The sequence below is a fragment of the Nothoprocta perdicaria genome, unplaced genomic scaffold (assembly GCF_003342845.1).
Source record: "Nothoprocta perdicaria isolate Ctin4 unplaced genomic scaffold, notPer1 scaffold_106, whole genome shotgun sequence".
Taxonomy (NCBI): domain Eukaryota; kingdom Metazoa; phylum Chordata; class Aves; order Tinamiformes; family Tinamidae; genus Nothoprocta; species Nothoprocta perdicaria.
Window position 1 is genome coordinate 749,019 of NW_020454161.1, and position 18,008 is coordinate 767,026.

General features: G+C 39.7%; 1 protein-coding gene across 1 annotated transcript; it reads left to right on the top strand.

Moving 5' to 3' along the window:
- Nucleotides 1-2,832: 2,832 nt before the first annotated feature.
- On the top strand, nucleotides 2,833-17,761 carry LRRC72 (leucine rich repeat containing 72). Its single transcript, XM_026045096.1, has 9 exons — nucleotides 2,833-3,061; nucleotides 3,559-3,667; nucleotides 6,944-7,013; nucleotides 8,886-8,967; nucleotides 10,599-10,712; nucleotides 14,367-14,456; nucleotides 15,054-15,218; nucleotides 16,414-16,441; nucleotides 17,295-17,761. Exons 1-9 carry the CDS (start codon nucleotides 2,833-2,835, stop codon nucleotides 17,458-17,460), a joined length of 1,053 nt encoding a protein of 350 aa, XP_025900881.1. The 3' UTR covers nucleotides 17,461-17,761.
- The last annotated feature ends 247 nt before the right edge of the window (nucleotides 17,762-18,008 follow it).

Genomic DNA, 18,008 nt, shown 5'->3' on the forward strand with positions numbered 1-18,008 from the left:
ATAGGACTTGAAAAACATAAATTGAAGGTAAACCCTGGGGGGAAAAAAAAGGCAAGGAGCAACTGAATTTTGAAGGTCAGTTAAAAATATCCCTTATTAGATTTTGGTTTTAATGTGTTGCATGTTTCACAGCTATTGAACAATAGATTAAGTTCTAAGTGCCCATTACGCTATTATTTTTTTAAGAATTGCCCTATCAAAATCAGTGTGAAACTCAAACAAAATAAAAAATGGTTGAATGATTTAGCCCATCATCTAACAGTSGTCTGGGTGCCACTTGATGGACTAACCTTATTAGCAATTAAAGCTAAAAAAGTCATTTTAGTGAGTACAGCATAGCAACAGGAACAATTTACGTGAAAGAAAAAGAGGTTGATAATATTATTTTTTATCTGGGGAAATCATTAAGCTCAAGCTGAGGCATAATGCTGGTATAATATGGTGCTCTCATTGATCCAGCTGATTCCTATCATCACAAAAATAATAACTGCATGGTGAGTAGATTTTAGATAACACTTCAGCTCAGCAGAACTTGTATCTTTGCTATGCATATCACCGTACAAAAGAATATTTAGAATATAGGTGAAATATAAACTAAAAATGAAAATAAATATGTATGTGATTGAGAGAGTGACCTTTTTTTCGTATGACAGGCAATGAGGGTGAGTGTTCGATGTAAGAAGCTCTAATTTTTTTACAATTTCATTGGACTGTGCCTCAGGGAGGTAGTAGGATTTCCATAAGACAACATTTTGCATGATTTTACCAACCTGTTTCTAGAAGTTTTTAGAGCATAAAACACTTAGTTTTGTGGTAATCGAAATAAACCTAAAGCTTGATTTAGGTATAAGAAGAAACAGTTGTATTGATATATCTGTTTTTCCTAGGGAACAGCAGAAAGATGATATTTCTGCTGCTGCTGCAAAAACAAACAAACAAAGATGGCTCATGAAACAAAAGATACTTTTCTATGGGCTTCCTGTATCTCCAGAAAGAAACTTTCTTTTCTCTATTTAGAAAATACCTAACACATTGTATATTCTGGCAGAATTGAATCATATCATAGAAAAACTGAGAATGCTCTGCCCTGCTATAACAGTGTGTGCACGTATGATGAACAAAGAAGTATTTTTAGCACACAAGTGGGATAAGGATTTTCTGGAAAACTTCAGAGTAGAGTCACTGCTCTAGATTTCCAGAAGCGCAAGCGATCACTTACCTCATTTATGCATAGCAATCCAAGAATAAGACTAAATAGTTATGTATTTTGCAAAAAGGGTTATACATGGTCTATCTAAAGAGTGCCAATTGTTCAGTTTGAGTATAAAAATCCACATATATCCAAGCTCCTTTAACCTCAGTGGGGACTTTGTCAGCTCTCAGATCCAGAAGAGAAATTGGATTAATGGGATTTTAAATAGCCTATATTTGGGTATCCAGATTAAGTTATTGGCTACCAATTATTAACTGAAATGGCCATCTCAGTTTGGTCCATGTGTCTCACACCTCTGCATTAGAATGGGACAAAACATCTTCTAGCAGCCATCTCGCTCTCCAAACTTGAACTTAAAATATATGACAGGTCAATAAGACAATTTTATTATAAAAGTTGACTTTAATTAACCATCTCACCTTTCCAAGTTATACAATGATAGCTTTATCCTGCTGATTGAGAACACATTACTCAGATCTAAAATGAGAAAATATGTATCTCTGTACTAGTTTCTTCTTCTCAACTGCATTTCCTCTTTTCATGTTTTAATACCCTGGAGGTATTTTTAGAAGCTTAAATAAGTGATTAAAGACATTTCTGCTGTCATTTTTTACAGTTTTAAGCCTAATTTTTCTTGAGATTTCCAATCGTTTAAAGCTACCGAGCTGATGTGGGAGCCACCTACACAACTACTCCATGAAAATTAGCTATCTGCAATATAATCCTTGGACTGTAGTGCCATTCTGCCAGCATCCACACGGCAGCTGGGCTCAGTGGTCTGAGCAAGCAAAGGCATGCACGTAATTAATTCCAGGGGGGACAGCTTACTCATATATTTGCACACAAACTCTTACTCTTTAAATATCCAGTTGCACATAATTTATAATGGCTATTTCTGCTAGCTTGAGTACTTTGTGTAAATTGAATTCTAAATAAAGCTCCAAGTTTGCAGGCTTTTTGTTGTTGTTGTTGTTGCAGTTCAATTGAACATTTTCTATTGTCCTGTGTGCACATGCACTATTTGGCAGTGGGGTCTTTCCCTGCTTTTCAGCTTGTGCCATGTAGTATGATGGTTATTAAAAAAAAAGAAAAAAAGAAAAAAAAAAAAAAAAAAAAAAAAAAAAAAAAACATGGCAAGAGCTTGTACACACGGCTATCACAAACATTGTGTTGTTTTGACCCAACTGCCCCAAATGTGTTTGCAGAGCAGCAGGCACATCCTCACTCTTGGGCACTGACATAGGCAGAGGTGTCACCACAAAGGTGACCTGCAAGTCGCAAGTGGGTGTCATGGTCCAAATCAGCTGCCTATTAAGGCTCACTAGTATTTCCCTGATAACCCCCACCATGCACACACGGGATTTGTGATTAAAACCAGGAAAATCAGGCCAGTTTTCAGGGTGCTCAATGAGGACACAGGGGGCTTCCCACAGATAAGTGGAACTCCCATACCCGGGGCTGCACGCAGGGACACTGCAGCCCCGCTCCTCCGAGCCGCTCCTGCCCTGTCACCCTCGGCGACCCGCCCGGTCCTACAGGCGCCCTCGGGCCGGGCTCGGGTTCCCCCCTCCTCCCGCCATGCCGCGAGCGCCGCGGTCGCCTAGGAACCGGCYTCTAAAATGGCGGCGGCGGCGCAGGGCGGCGGCGCGCAGGTGAGCGGGGCGGGGGCTGCGCGCGCCCCCGGCTGGYCGGGAAGGGGCCGAGGGAGCCCGAGCGGAGAAAAACGGGCGGGACGGAGATCTCGGCGGTGCTGGGTTCCGGTAGAGGGAACGCCTCTCATCAGGAGGGACCGGCTGGTGTCTGTAACTCATTTTGCCRGGATCTTGCTGCTTTTACTAATGGCAGCACGTGCAGTGGTGATCTAAAAATCCTGTGTCTCCATGTTTTGAAGTTAATGTACAAGCACACGTTTTTGGATGCTTATTTAATATATTTTTTTAAAAAAAAGAATTATGTGCATTAAGTTGCAAATGTAAAATAAGCAGTTTTGGCAGTTGATCCCTGGGTTGGCTAACATGGGGGAGAAGGCAGTTCAGCYGCTCAGCATACCTTGCTTTTCCTCCCTCTCATCTATGAACCATGATTCTCACAGGTAAATAAAACTGGAGTAAGCCTAACATAGATGTTGGAGTATTTTCATCCATTAAGAACAGAGATTATTAGTTATTTAGGTATTGCCTAAAATTATTTAGGTACTGCATTAGGTATTGCCTCACCTCTGTCTTAGACCATACTTTGCTTGCAAAGTGCTGTGATGAATATAATAATTTTGACATGTATGTTAATTTAAGTGTTCGTTGACTTTGCATGTTCAATTATAATGTAATGAATATGTGATGGTGCAGTATATTATGCTGACGAATCTACCATAAACTGTCAGGCAATAGAAAACCAGCTGAAGATCTGTGGCTTCAAGAGGAATGTGGATGTCTTAGTGTTGTATCTGGCCGGACAGTAAGTCAAATTGTTTCTCCATTTGACTTTTATTAAAAACAGAGCATGCAGTAGATGGTAACCTCTTGTAGTACAGTGTATAGTCTCTGAACGTCATTCGTATGTGAAAATCGTTCATACCTGGTAAGTCATACCAGGTAAGTCATATTTATACCTAGGCCAATACGTGTTGTGCCAGAGGAAATGAGGATATGCTGACMTATGTATCCAAGCTATACTCACAGTTAAGTATTTAACTGCTCAGCTTTAGGGCTACGGCCCTAGCAGCCCAGAACTGCGAGTGTGGGGCAGTTTTGCATCAACTTCCACCACAGAGCGCAGAGATATCCAGCATCATGGGCCGATCCCTGCCTATTCTGAATGGCCCGGAAAGCTGGCTGGAAAGAGCAGCAGGAAGGCAAACAAAAAGATACGGGACTGCCCCGTGTGAGAAGTGCCAGTTTCTGACATCTGCTGCTGCAGCTGAGGGATGGGTGGGTYGCGACGTGAGGATGGGTGGGCAGGAGGGCAGCGCGAGGCTGCTGCCTGCGTAAGACCTCCGGCTTGGGCCACGCAGAGCTGGTCCACGCGAGTGGGAAGCGGAGCCCGTGTCCCCAGCGGTGGAGACGCAGGCTGGCAAGAAGGAGAGGACAGGAAGAAGCCACATGGGGAAAGGTAAAGCCCTCATGAGCCTCTGGGCTAGCAGCGGTGCAGGGCAGGGTGAGCCTGCCGAGAAGCGACCGGGGAAGGCTGCGTACATGACAGGGCACACTTCAAAGCTTCTTAAAAGCATACTTGGAATTTCTGGCCAGGGCATAATTCCAAGTGTTGCATACCTGTCTGCACGCTCACGACTGCACCTCAGGTTTGTACTGCTGATATCATAYGTACAGAACAAAAGTAATTTACTGATTCAGGGACGGGATTTTTCATGGAGCTGTGTCCTGTAAAGGCAAATAAAAGTGCTAGGATTTCAGTGTTGTCTGGCTTGTTTCTCATGGGAATTAWGTGGTCTTTAAAATCTAAATATGCCCATTGGTTACTATAAATTTTCCATCACATTTCCTTGTTTCCCCMAAAAAAAAGGATTTGCTGCCTGGCAGTGGGAAAATACAAAACGCATAGTTACTGGCCAAGTTATCAAYATATATATTTTAAAAAGAAGAAAACATACAGAAAATTTAACTAAGGAAAGAATGATAAAAAAAAGACATCTCTACATTATTTAAATAATATAATAAAGTAATTGTAATGCATGCATGTAACAGAGGCAGAGCTGCTTATGCAGTCTTAACAGGCACGTTTTTCTGATTTTAAGTGCTTAAATAGGCGCCTTCACTGATTTTTGGATTTTTTTTTTTTTTTGATATGGAATAAAAAGATCTGATCAGATGGCAGATAATAGAAGTGATCTATCTTCCCAAGAAATCACTTTGAGAAAAGTATGGAAGTTGGCTTCTTTGATGATTGGAGAGAATTGAATTCCTTTTATTCTATACCAATTTATATAAACCTTGAACCTCAGCCAATTTCAGTCTCAGAGCGTKCCTCCTCACTGTTGATTTGACATAATTTTATGTTGGCTAAATGAAGGAAAAAATGAAAAATTAAGTCAGATGAACTAGATAGAGTGAAATTCTATTTTTAAACTATTGCTGTTAAAGGGACATGACAACTTTTGGTGTCCAAAAGTAATTTTTTTTTTTCATCCTAGGGAAACTGATTAACTTAGCAGTAGGTAAGAAAAGTGCTGGAGGCCAAGAAGGATCAGTTTATAAGAGACACACAGTGTCTGGAAGGCATACAGAAATGGACAGGCATTTTTAAAATATGAGGGGAATTAATCTCTACCTGGGGCAAATTAAATGCCATAAGAGTGCAGGAGGAGGAGGAGGAGAGGGGGGGAAAAAAAAGAAAAAGAAAACAGAGAAAAACAGATCAAGACTGGGAGACAGTAAAGGTGAGAATACCACTGGAGAGAGAGTRAAGACAATTTAAATGTAATCCTGTAAACTAGGAATTAAGTAGCAATGACAATACGAGGGAAATTAGGCTTTGCTGTCTGAAAAATTGTTCGTATACAGGTAAAATTGTACAAAAGAATTGGAGAATGGTCAGTAAGAGCAATGTGCTGTCAACATTTGTGTCCTTATCTTTACTAACTTGAGTAATGTATTTCTGGCTACTTGTGACAATAAAAGTAAGCACATAAAGACTTATTTGCAAGGCTAGTTTTTAGGGATTATTTGAGGAAACCAAGTAACCAATTTAACAAAGGAGCAGAGCTGGATAATGTTTTCTAGAATTATAGAATGAAACTACAGCACGTAGCTTTGTGCGATTTGCCCTCAATGGTTTTCAAATGCAAGATGAGAAGAGGTGTCCACCCTCACGTGTCCTATAGCCAGAGGGTGTCCGGAAAGAATAACATGGGAAACTGGAGACGAGACTTCCCAGCTGGAACACACACAGGTAAGTTTAGGCTGGTGATATGACATTAATACTTACTGATCTTATTAATCCCTTCTGAAACACTAGCCTAGCCCTGCAATAGTTTAAAAGCCACAAAAAAACCCTATATAGATTTTAAAAAAAATCATAATTTAAAGGTAATCTCTAATTATTCTGGAGAAAAACAAGAACATTTGTTTAAAGCAGTGAAAAACTAGGAAGAACATGAGTGAAAATTTCTCAGAGGTCAACTCATATTCTCATATTCTTAAAGTACACTTGCAAGTGCAGTTTCAAGTTTCGATACACAGTTAGACAAACAAAAACCTCTCCAAGCACGTGGGAGATCTTTGCAGCCTCAGTGGATGTGCAGCTGGATTTAAACCAGAACTGCTGAGCGAGGAGGAGTGTGCATTAAACTYGCGTGAGGACAGGAGAGAAGGTGAAGAAGGTGCCTGTCTTCTGCTAGGTCCTGTGCCACTGGGGCTGGGGAAGCTGTGCTGGGCTTTCAAAAACAGTTTTCCCTTTAGACTTGTGTCCCCTAAAACGTAAAATTTCTCTTCATATATTCTGGGCAGAATTGCTACAAACTGCAAAGTAAATGGGACTCATTCTCTGGGAAAATAAATGCTGCTTCTGTTCCCATTTCTTTACCACCTGCTATGCTCTCAAGTGTTTGGAGTGCTTACACTCCCTGCCATCTTGGTTCTGCGTGTCTTTCTGTGCTATATTTTCTATATTTTTGTTTGTTTTTTAGTGTTTTATGATGTTACTTATCTAAAATTAAACTGTTTACAAGGTGATAAAGCAATATTAAACAATTTGTTAACTCTTTTCTTTCACCAGAGGACTAAGAAGTATCCCAAGTCTGTCACGGTTTCATAGGTTAAGGTACCTGTGGATTAATAACAATAAGGTAATGAGATATACATTTAAAAAGCAGAACAATGCATGAATACTCCCTGAGTAACACTTATTTTTGCTAAAATAAGATATTGTATAACTTCCAAATTAATGGGTTATTTCTAATTTCTGAGAAATTTAAGTGGTATAAACATGACAGCTTTGAATAAACATAGGATTTCATTATACATTATAGATTATAAAATGAGTTCTTCCTTTATATTCAGAGAATATTTATAAATTTATGAACTTAAGAGACTAAATTTTTATACCCATGTTTAGCAATAGAAAGGGAAATTGAGTACACTTGGAACTAGACTGCAGAAATTACCTGGTAACATAATGTGAAGAGAGTGTCTAGGAGACAGTTGTTTAGGAGAGTGTTTAGCAGGGCGGTTTGTCTAGGAGAGTAGTTTGCAGCAGAGCTCACCGGAGAACGTCGCTTGGTGGGCAGCTCGTGRAGCAGAGCGAGGGACGATGTGACCCTGAGGTGTTCCTGGTACAGCTTCTGCTCCTGCTGATGTTTCAGGAAGACTGCAAGCAGTGAGTGGCCGTTTGGTCTTGCCCCGTGGGAGGTACACGGTTTGTTTCCTTGCAGGCTGGTGGCCGAGGTGAGAGCCCTCGTTGAGCTCCTGCTCCCGGGGGTGACCTGTAACTGCCACGGTTGCTCCTGCCTGTGCACAGCAGCTYGTCTGCAGTGCTGCGCTTGAGACGTACGTGATGCAGAGCTACCTGAGTGAGGAACCCCCACATACACAGACAAACATTATTTTTTCCCTTACTGAATCCAAACCTTCACCATTAACTACTGATAATTAAATAATAATAATAAAACACAGTAATTTCTACCCTGCTTTTAAATATCTTAATGTGCAATAATTTACCTGACTTTCAAGTTCTTAGAACACCAGAAGTACTTGCTGAGATGAATAGGTAGTTCTGTGAGCAGCAGAAGAAAATATACATTGCATATTTTAGGAGTGCATGAATATCTGCTGCTTCAGGCTACCCTTAATTACATAGCATCTTGTGTTGACTTTATTGAAAGACCTGTGGTTGTCCAACTGTTCTCAAAAAAGTCAAAAATATGGATACATAAAAGGCTGCACTAAAACCACACGTGGAAGTGTTCCCCTGTTATTTATAAAGGAATTGAAGTATAAGAAATGGTCTGATGATCAAGCAGAGCTGACCTTGCTGTTCAGTAAAAGATAAATGAATCTAATTTTTGCATCTCAACTGAGTAGCAAATAAAACTATAATGGTCAGCTTGGTATCCCATTGCATATGCTTTACTTTGCATCCGAGTCAAGACAAGAGGAGAACTGAGCTCCTCAAGGTGATGGGCTGATATTTCATAGAGACCAAAGATAACACTTGATTAGGAATATGCCCATAAGACAAATTTTGCTCTAATTATAATTTATTTCATCTTTTGGGGAAATTTAGACCAAATACYTCCTCTTCAGTTCTGCTGGTGAAGAAATGATTTTTGAATTTTGTTGTTGGATCTGTTGCAAGCATATTCATTGGGAATATTCTTAAAACAAAAGGTGTTCTCACAAAGAAAGTATGTTGAATGTGAATAGAACTAAAAATGCAAGGCCAGGAATAACAGTGAAACTTGTTTCCCAAAACAAATGTTAATTTGCAGTTGAAAAGGTTATATAAAGCCATTTTATGTSTGTTTACCATAAGTCATTAGTATTTCTGATGAAGTTTCAGCTCTGAAAGAGATGGAGAAGCATTTAGGATTAAGATTAAAACCTTAAAAGATGCCTTAAACCAAAAGAGTCTTTCACCATACTAGCTGTAATGAAATGCTTTGAAGGAGGCCATGCTTACTGTGAAGTTAAATTTAGATTGACATATATTCTCATTTCAGATCCAAGATCTGAGTTTCTTGGTCAAAAACCACTGCTTGACAGAACTCTACCTCAACAATAATGAGGTCACAGATATATCAGGTAACAACTTTGTCTTTTTGTTGAGCGAAGACCTTTGTGTTCTTTTTGATGTACTGACATTCAGAAATATGTAACAGTGACCTAGTGGTTGAAAATTCCTCCCATGTTTGCATAAAAATACATAAAATGCATATATGCATAATATGCATATTCATAAAATATACATCGGTTATTTTCTTACAGATTTGATTAGTTCCAGTATACTTGAGGGGCAACTAGGTCATATTTATTGTCAAGTTTAGTCCTGGTCTAAGGAAATGAAAGATCATTTCCACTTGCCAGTTAGATATTATTATATAGTTATTATTTATTAATTTTGATCAGTATCAGGTATAGTCAACATAACAGATACAAACACTTTAGACAGTCTTAGTAGGCTGTAAGTCTTGTATGATTTTAGCTTTACTTCTGTTAAAACAACTGAAAAAATAAGATTTGGAAGCATTATGTGCAGTCTGAATTGATCACGAATTGTAGAAAAAAAATGATCTAACATTGCCATATTTCATATTCATAATAAATATGCAAAGCTTATCTCACATATCATTATTTGTAGTTCCCTTGCTGACCAGGTACTTTTTGAGGGGCATGGATGTCTGCATGGTGAAAAACTGGTAGAAGTGCTGACAGACACAATATAAAAATTAAAAAAACCCACTAAATTAATAAATTATCCTACTGCTAATATAATCATAAATATTCTGCAGTTTCTCCATGATGTATTTGTATATGTGAGAAGTATTCTGCAAAGCTAATGCAAGRTTTTTCTTCAAAAATTCCATTTTTGTCTTATACATGTGCTTCGGTTTTGCTTGCTCTTGTGAAATGGCAGCAGCAGAATAGGGAGTGAATTTGTGAATGGAGAGGCCATAGCAGATTAAAAATGTGTGTATATTAAATGATAATATTTTAACTTTCTCTGTCCCTGTAAAATGTTGGGATGGAGAAGTGGTGTTGATTAGTGTGTGCAAGATTTGGGGGAAAATTTATGATTGAAAGCAAGAAGTGCACAGATAAAAGAGACAATGAAGAAAGATSTAAAATATGGGTAACAGAAGGGCAGGTATTTTATTGGGAGAAGAATGTGGGAGAGAAGGGCTGAACAGAAACAATCTAGACTTGATGTGGAGTGAGGATGTGGAGATGTAATCTGCATCAGTCACAACAGTATACAGGAGTAACTTTTTAGTATGTTACTAATTATTTGAACTTGAGCTATTTTCTAAGGTACTTAGTAATGTTGGCGAGGAAAAAGTAAGGGAAGTAGATCAAAAATTACTGTAATATATTGAGGAATGAATGAAGGAAGAGGAACAAAGGAAAGAAGAGGAAGGAAGGACRAATAGAGAAGTGGTGAAGGTGAACTTGATTTGTTGAGGTGACGAAAATGAGGACAAATGGAAGGAACTGAAATTAAGAATATGAGGTTTGTGTTCAAATGACCTAATTAGAAGAGGTAAAAGGGACACTGAAACCTGATACATAAAACATGTTTTTAATAATCTCATGTTATAGAAAAGGCAGGCGGRGGGGATAACTAGAACATCCAACTCGACATGCAGCATTATGAAACATTGTCTAATCCAGGCAAACAGATATAGTGARAATAATATGTTTTTATTTTATTTCAGGTGCTCTGAAACACTTGTGTGCCTTACAGATTCTTTTGCTTCACAACAACCAGTTAAAACACCTGGACAAGACAGTGGAGGAATTAAAAGGAATGAGAAGCTTGCAGACCCTAAGTAATACTACCCTTTTAGTTTGGAGAACAGAATAATAGTTGCTGAGTGTGTGTTATCAGGATGTTGGTTATCTGTTTCACCATCATTTGTCTTTGAACCTAATGGCCAAATTCTCTCAAATTGGGCAGAAGAAAGAGATCTTTAAGATAAGAAAATCCTACGGAGAGTACCCCCACTGAGAGAAAAACCTGCCCTAAGTAGGAGCTGGGCTGTTGCTGCTGCAGGGCCGTGTGCTGGTTCCGCAGCTCGGGGGCAGTCGGAGCAGTTTCCTGCTGCTCTCAACACTGGGAGTGCTCTTGCAGGTTCATGGGAGCCACATTCCTGGCTTCAGTAATTCCCTTGCTCACAGAACCTATTTTCTGCCCCTTTTTGGCATACTTCATGGATTTCTACAGTCTAAGAATGTATAGGCTTTTAACATTAAATATTAACTGCTAGCTAGCATAGTTTTTGATATACTGGGTGGAAGTGAAAGTAGAATAGGCTCTGAAATTTCTAATTAAGTTGTACAAGACAGTGCTGGTGCCATGAAGTTACCGTGTAAGAAGTAGCCTTCAGGGAAGTAGGATTATGTGCTATTAACTTATTGAAAGTGAAAGTATAAGTGGTCTTTTTCCATGGTTCCTAGAGGAATGTCGTCATCAATCATGCCAGACTCTCGGAACCTTGAGAAAACAGGAACTAATTTTATGTCTTAGTAACATAATTAATGGAGGTGAACATCGTGAAACCATACCTTGTGCATTCAAAACACTGAATGTCTCATGGCAGGAATGGAAAATACAACTTGAAAAGTGTATTTTTAATCAAACTTAAAACTAGGCCAAAAATTCAAAAACAAGTCAAGTGTTTGGGAAGACAACAAGCCAGTCAAGTTTTTTTTTTTTTTTTTTTCATTATGTGCAGAATTTAAAAATTGTCTATTTAAGAATGCAGTTGTTTGAGATGATTAAGATAAGTCTGGACAGACATCCTGTGTATGAATAGTGCTGTCACTTGAATTTAATGTTACAGCTCTACCAATTAACAAGGAGCTCCAACAAGCACAGGCAGTTTGTTGTGCTTGTTGCAACTCTCTGTGGGAGAAACAGCAGAGAGTTTCAGAAGTGCTCSTGAGTTATTATGTATGACAGTCACAAAGACAGCGTGAAAATGGGGTGCATATTGGACAGGCCTTCTCCACAGAGAAGTAAGTAACCAAGAGAACTATGAAAGAGAATATACATAGAATGTGCTGATCCACATTGTCTAAAAACCATCTTCAGGGATTTGGCAGTAAATGCTAATCAGTGAAAGAAACATAATATGGTGCTTTACAGTCATTCCTTGCTAACGGCCTTTAAAAAAATGGCAATCTGTTTCAAAGAAAATTCTTGATAAGGAGGTCTCAGTTTTTCCCTTTGGGAAATCAAGATTTTTGTCACATTTTCTGAAAATTACTTCTACTGATTTGCTGTCCACAACTGATAACATCTGCATATTGGTCCTTGGAAACCTTTTTCTTCCTTGTTGTGTCTCTACAATAGTCCCTTTCTGCCCTACATTGGATAAGCAGCTGTTTTCCTACATCCTGATTTGAGAAAAATGACAGAAGTGGAAGAAAAAAGCATTATACCTCATTTGTAGAAGTAAAATTAAATGACTTTCATTAGAAAGTGAACAGTAGAGCCAAGGCTTGATTCCAGATGTTTTGACCCTCTTGATCCATACAGTGGTTGAATTTATTTTCAGAACCATAAGTAAAAAAAAAAGTCTAAAAACTACAAATCAGAGTGCTGCTGAGGAGGGATGTGTTGCAAGTAACACCCACACTCAGAGGTACTTGGTAGTGACTCTGATTCCTTGGAAAAAGCTCTGCTGAATCTTTATTCCATAGCCRTACCACTTGAGACGCCCACCGAGCTGCTTTGAGACTTCTTTCTGAAGCATTTCTCTCTCTGGAATGCTAGCGTGTGTTTGCCTGACTCAAAAACAGCCTTATCAGACACATAATTAGGATTTCAGATTAACCCACTCCAGAAAAAAAATACGTATTGCCGAGCTCATCAGGAAAAATGAAACTTTCTTTTACTGCCACCTTGTGGATCTCTTAGTATTTCTAAATATAGTGGTCTTTTGGAAAACTCTTTGAAGGAATTAAGATATTTTGTTAAATTCCCCTCTGAATACATGAGCAGGCATTTTCTGCATAGAAAGTGCCCATTCCGGATTTATTGCACTCTCACAATAACTAGTCAATGGCATCAAAGAACTGATGAACCTCTCGGGCAGTTCCCCTTATCTCGGAGAACAGGGAATGGCGTCGTGCAGTGCTCTCATCTGTGTYGATTATCTCCAGATCTTTTCATCTTTCAGTATCTCTTGAAAATCAGAGCCCTCACTTGCTTCTGTGATGCCATTGTTCTCCCCTTCCCTCCTTAATTGCTAAAATTATATGGAACAAAGAATTTGTTGCCTAGAGCGYGTATTAGTCACAGTCCCCCTTTGCAGAAAGAAAAGCAGATCATTTTAGATCTTAATAGAAATGGTCTAAATTATTAAATTATGGAGATATCCTTTCTGTAAACTCTAATTACAAGTAGTAGCCTCCTGATTCTTTTTAACCTACTGTCCCAGATGATTTATATAAGGAGAAAAATAGCTTTATGATTCAGTGAATTTAGAAAAACATAAATGCACCTTGTCAATCTGTACCCAGATCCAGGAATGGGCCAGTGTCTATTTCAACCAACCTCTAATATCGTTCTCATGAACCAARCCTATCTGGCATTTAATCTTGGCAAACATTACACATTTCCTGGCAAAGAAACAGCACTGGACTCCCACTTGTGTCTGCTGCAAAGTTTGGTTATTCAGGTAACGTGAACTGGATATAAGCATTCCAGCCAAACTGCTCACAGGCCTTTGGAAGGCAGCACCTCGAGTCCCACTGAAACTTAGTAGGACCCGAGTGCAAGGAACCTTAGGCCCTTTCCAACATTTTACTGTAACCTATAGTTAGATAAATTTCTGGAGACTTCACACTCATGCTTTGTCAAACTCTCAGATAACCACGTATTTAGCTTTGTCTTGTGGCTAATTTAGCTTTATGTTGTGTCTACAGGATCAAAACTGTCTATCAGTCAGCTGTGATAAATCCTTGTGTGTCCAAAACCTCATCTGGTTTTACTATTTGTCTTCCCCTACAATTTTTTTGTTATGTCTTTAAGCTATCATATCTAAAATGCTACTATTATTTCGAATAGGCATCCCCTAACAATGCCAGCAGGCCGGGGGATGGGATCCTGCCCCTCTGCTCCGCTCTGGTGAGGCCGCACCTGGAGTATTGGGGGCAGTTCTGGGCTCCCCAGTGCAAGAGGGACGTGGAGCTCCTAGAGAGGCTCCAGTGGAGGGCAACAAAGATGATTAAGGGACTCCAGCATTTCTCATACGAGGAGAGACTAAGTGAGCTGGGCCTGTTTAGCCTGGAGAAGACTGAGAGGAGACATATGTAAAGACACTGCTTTCTTTGCCTATATAAAAACAATGTGAATATTTTGTACAAAATCTTTCACTACTGGTGATCTTGAATTTTTCAGTCTTGCGACTATCGCATTTATTTATTTATTTATTTATTTATTTATTTATTTATTTATTTATTGCTAAACTTTGCAGACGTTTTCCACAACCCTCTGGCACAGGACCCGGGCTACCGCCTCTGTGTGATCCACTTCCTTCCTTCAGTGCAGCTCCTGGACAGGAAACGTAAGGATTCCCTTCCTCTCTTCACAAAGTGTTGACAGTTACTTACAATTCTGAACAGTTTGGAAAAAGAGGTGACACAGGACACGAGCTCACGTGTCTGCTGCCTCCAGCCATGACTTCTGATTGATCCCCTCGATACCATGATTTAAGAAAACCCGGAACTCAAAACGCTACTGCTCAAGTTATTTGTTCTAACCCTTAACTCGCTTTTATTTCATGTCTGCACTACTAGATTAGTATGCAGGTCACATTGCTAACATTAGAATCTCTTATTTGACTTAGACTCAAACTTTGTTTAAAACTATTTTTGAAAGAAAGTGCAAAAAAAAAAAAAAAAAGGAAAATAGGAAACTCTTGGTTGCACTCACACAGTTTTCACTGTAGTTAAGCAATGGGAATTGAATTGACCTGAACAAGCTTTGCTGTGCCTACAGAAAACGTCAGTGCCTTTACTGCCTTCGGTAACACATCTCCTTCAAATGGCACGAAGGGTCTTGGTTTGCAGCTTCTTCCTTTAAACCTTCTGATCCTGGAGCAAACAGTAGGAGACGATTAAGCTGGTGGAACAAATTGAAACCTTTCTATCGCTTCTAGCAGCAGTCACCCCGAGGGAGCGGGAGCGGGCGCTGCACGTCTACGCGGGCGGCAGATCCCGCGCGCTGCAGGCCGTGGCGTTCGGCAGGCGCCTCCAGACCCCGCTGGGCACCACGACGGGACAGCGCCCGGGCGCCCGGCCCGGCCCCGGCCCGGCCGCCCCCCCAGGTACCGGCCACAGCACGGGGGGCTCCCGCCACCAGCAGCGATTTGCATTGGTCTGCTGAAACGGGTGCGCTAGGAACGCCGCAGAACGCCCCGCAGTTGAGGTCGTGGTAGCAGCAACAGCCAASGAATGAATCCTAGGTTGGAGCCATCCCCTGTAGCTACAGAGTTGTTTTTAAAGAGAGCAAAAAMCCAGAACTCTTTATTTTGTAATATATGGATTTTTTTTTATTGAAATAAAAATATTCCAACAAATTCTGAAAAGGAGCCTGTTTTAGACAGGTCAGCACCATAGGCTTTTGGTGCCCTCTAGTGCTTTTATAAAGTCATCTCCTGAAAAAAAAGTTTTTCTTCTGAATAGTGTTGGAAAATTTGCATATCTTGCRTAGTTTTATAAACATCTTCCCCTTCATGCTTTCCAAGCTGAAGAGTATTTTTAATAAAGTCTGATTGCAGCATATTGCTTCAAGATTCTTAACAGTTCACACATAGAGTTCTTAAGCCGTTCACATCTGTAACACAGCATGGTCCTGACACAAGAAAGCAGGTGGACACCATCTATAAACTGGTGACAAGCACCATAACAGTGCAGAGAAACCCTTTGGGTGAAACCATATCTCATCTGCTTCGTTGATATTTTAAAGATAAGAATAATAAAGTTGTGCATAACATGACTGAAATGGTAGCATTTTTAAGCAGGCAGTGTGGATGGGGTTTGGGTGCCTCAATAAAGTGTCTGAAAATGCTTTTCAATGTATGTTCTAATTAAGAGTCCTAGGAACTGTGTATTTAAGGATTTTGAAAAGGCTGGTAAAAAGTATACTATAATTATATGAGTTTTTTCCTTGATAAATATCAAAATATATGTACAGTTTATTGTACATGCATGCACAGATGTAGAGTAGTAGCACCATTTTTCTGTGAAAAAAAATTACACAATGGAAATGGAAACAAGTGGAAACACTTGTCCGCAGAAAAGAACTATATAACCATTGGCAAAAAAATTTCATAATTGGTGCAATAACCTTTTCAAAGATCTTTGWTTCCATAGTAATTTAGTAAAGAATGAGCCTGTACATTTCAAATCATCTGCTAGTTTTCTGTTCATTTGAAAAAGTAAGTTAGTATCATGATCCTAAGTCTTAGCTAATCAAAAAGCTGTACAGACATTAATATCTTAATTTGAATTTCATTATAGGTTGTGAATTTGGAGATCACACAAATAAGTAAGTTTTTATTGTTGCTGCTTTTGCATCTGGGTGTATAAAATGCTCTTTCTTCATTTCTCTCATTACTAACCTAAATACTGATTAGTAGAGTAGGAGTAGTAGGAGAGCATTAGAATAATTGTTCTATCTTGTGGCAGGGGCAACTTTTTCCTGTCTCTTCGGAAGTACCTACTCCTCCTGCAAATCGTRCTGACTTGCAGAATGACGCTTCGCGGTGCATAATGTTACTTTCGTTCTGCTACATTTTAAAATCATAGAAATGAATATAAAACTAGAATCACAGAATCACAGGAGCCGGTGCAGCTCCTTGCCTGCCCCRTAGGAGGTGCTGGGGCTGGGCAGGAGGGCTGAGCCGCGACCGGGCGCCAGGCCTGTGAGCGCAGCCTCCCTAGGCTGGATACGCAGGGGCTCTAGGCTGGGCGCCCCTCACTGCAGGGTCGCACCTACCTGTACGCAGCGGGTTCCTTTACAGGCAGCCCGCGGGACGGCAGCTCTCGGTGCGGAAATATCCTGTCTAAACACATGGGCAGAAACATGTAGTCATTTTACCACATTAACCATTTTGTGAAAATCAGCAATGAAAAGCTTGCTAACATGGCATCTCTGTACAAAGCCACCTTTTTAGATACAGTAAATTTAAAATGGTTTATGACATGGTTAAGGATTGTTTTTCCTTAAAGTATGGTGGTTCTGACTGGGTAAAAGTGAAAAAAAAAAAAGGAAAACTTAAAAAAAAATGGAGTTCATGACTTCTACCTTTACTTTCTACAATGAATAATTTTAGTAAATCCACTGTACAATAGCTTAGAAATACTCAGTTAATTTACATTTGCCGTGTTTATTTTTGCAGAGTTCCCCTTGAGGACCCCGCGGACGCTGTGTTTCTAAGGGCAATGACAAGATCTGTAATGGAGTTTTCCTCTGTTGACTGGAATAAAGTATCTACCTGCCAACAAAGACGGCTTGAAAACAAAGCAGAAGAGCCCTATGAGATGCTGACAGTCAGATTTAGATAAGTGTTTTACTTCCTCAAGAAAAAAAAATCCTCCCTCTGAAATGGCCATAAACCTGTTATATAAGTTATTGGCTACATAATACATGCGTGGTAAAGCAGGCATCTAATTAAATGATCTTTCAGGAAAGAGAAAAAATGCATAGCATTCCTTCCATCTTCCAATAGGCAATATACAGAGTCAAGAAATGAACGAAACAAAAGATAAGTAGTGGCAGCTATTTTAATAAAGTTGCTTGAAATATAATTCCTCCAATATTCTTATCACAAATTGGCGCCTCYGTCTCTGGGGMTGCTCAGATCCTGCCCTGACACAGTCCTGGGCCCCACGCTCTTGGTGCTGCCTGTGCAGGGGGCCTGCACAGCTCCCGGGGTCCCTTCCACCCTTCCGCACCCCGAGCAATGCTGTGGGACCAGTACTAGCTGCTATTTATATACTGAGAAGTATTTAAGCTGCAAAGGTCATTAAAACTTCTACTGAGGATTCATTTCCTTTGRTAAGATCAGAAATCTAAACTGCATCAGAAATCTAAGGTGAACATGCAGTGTTCA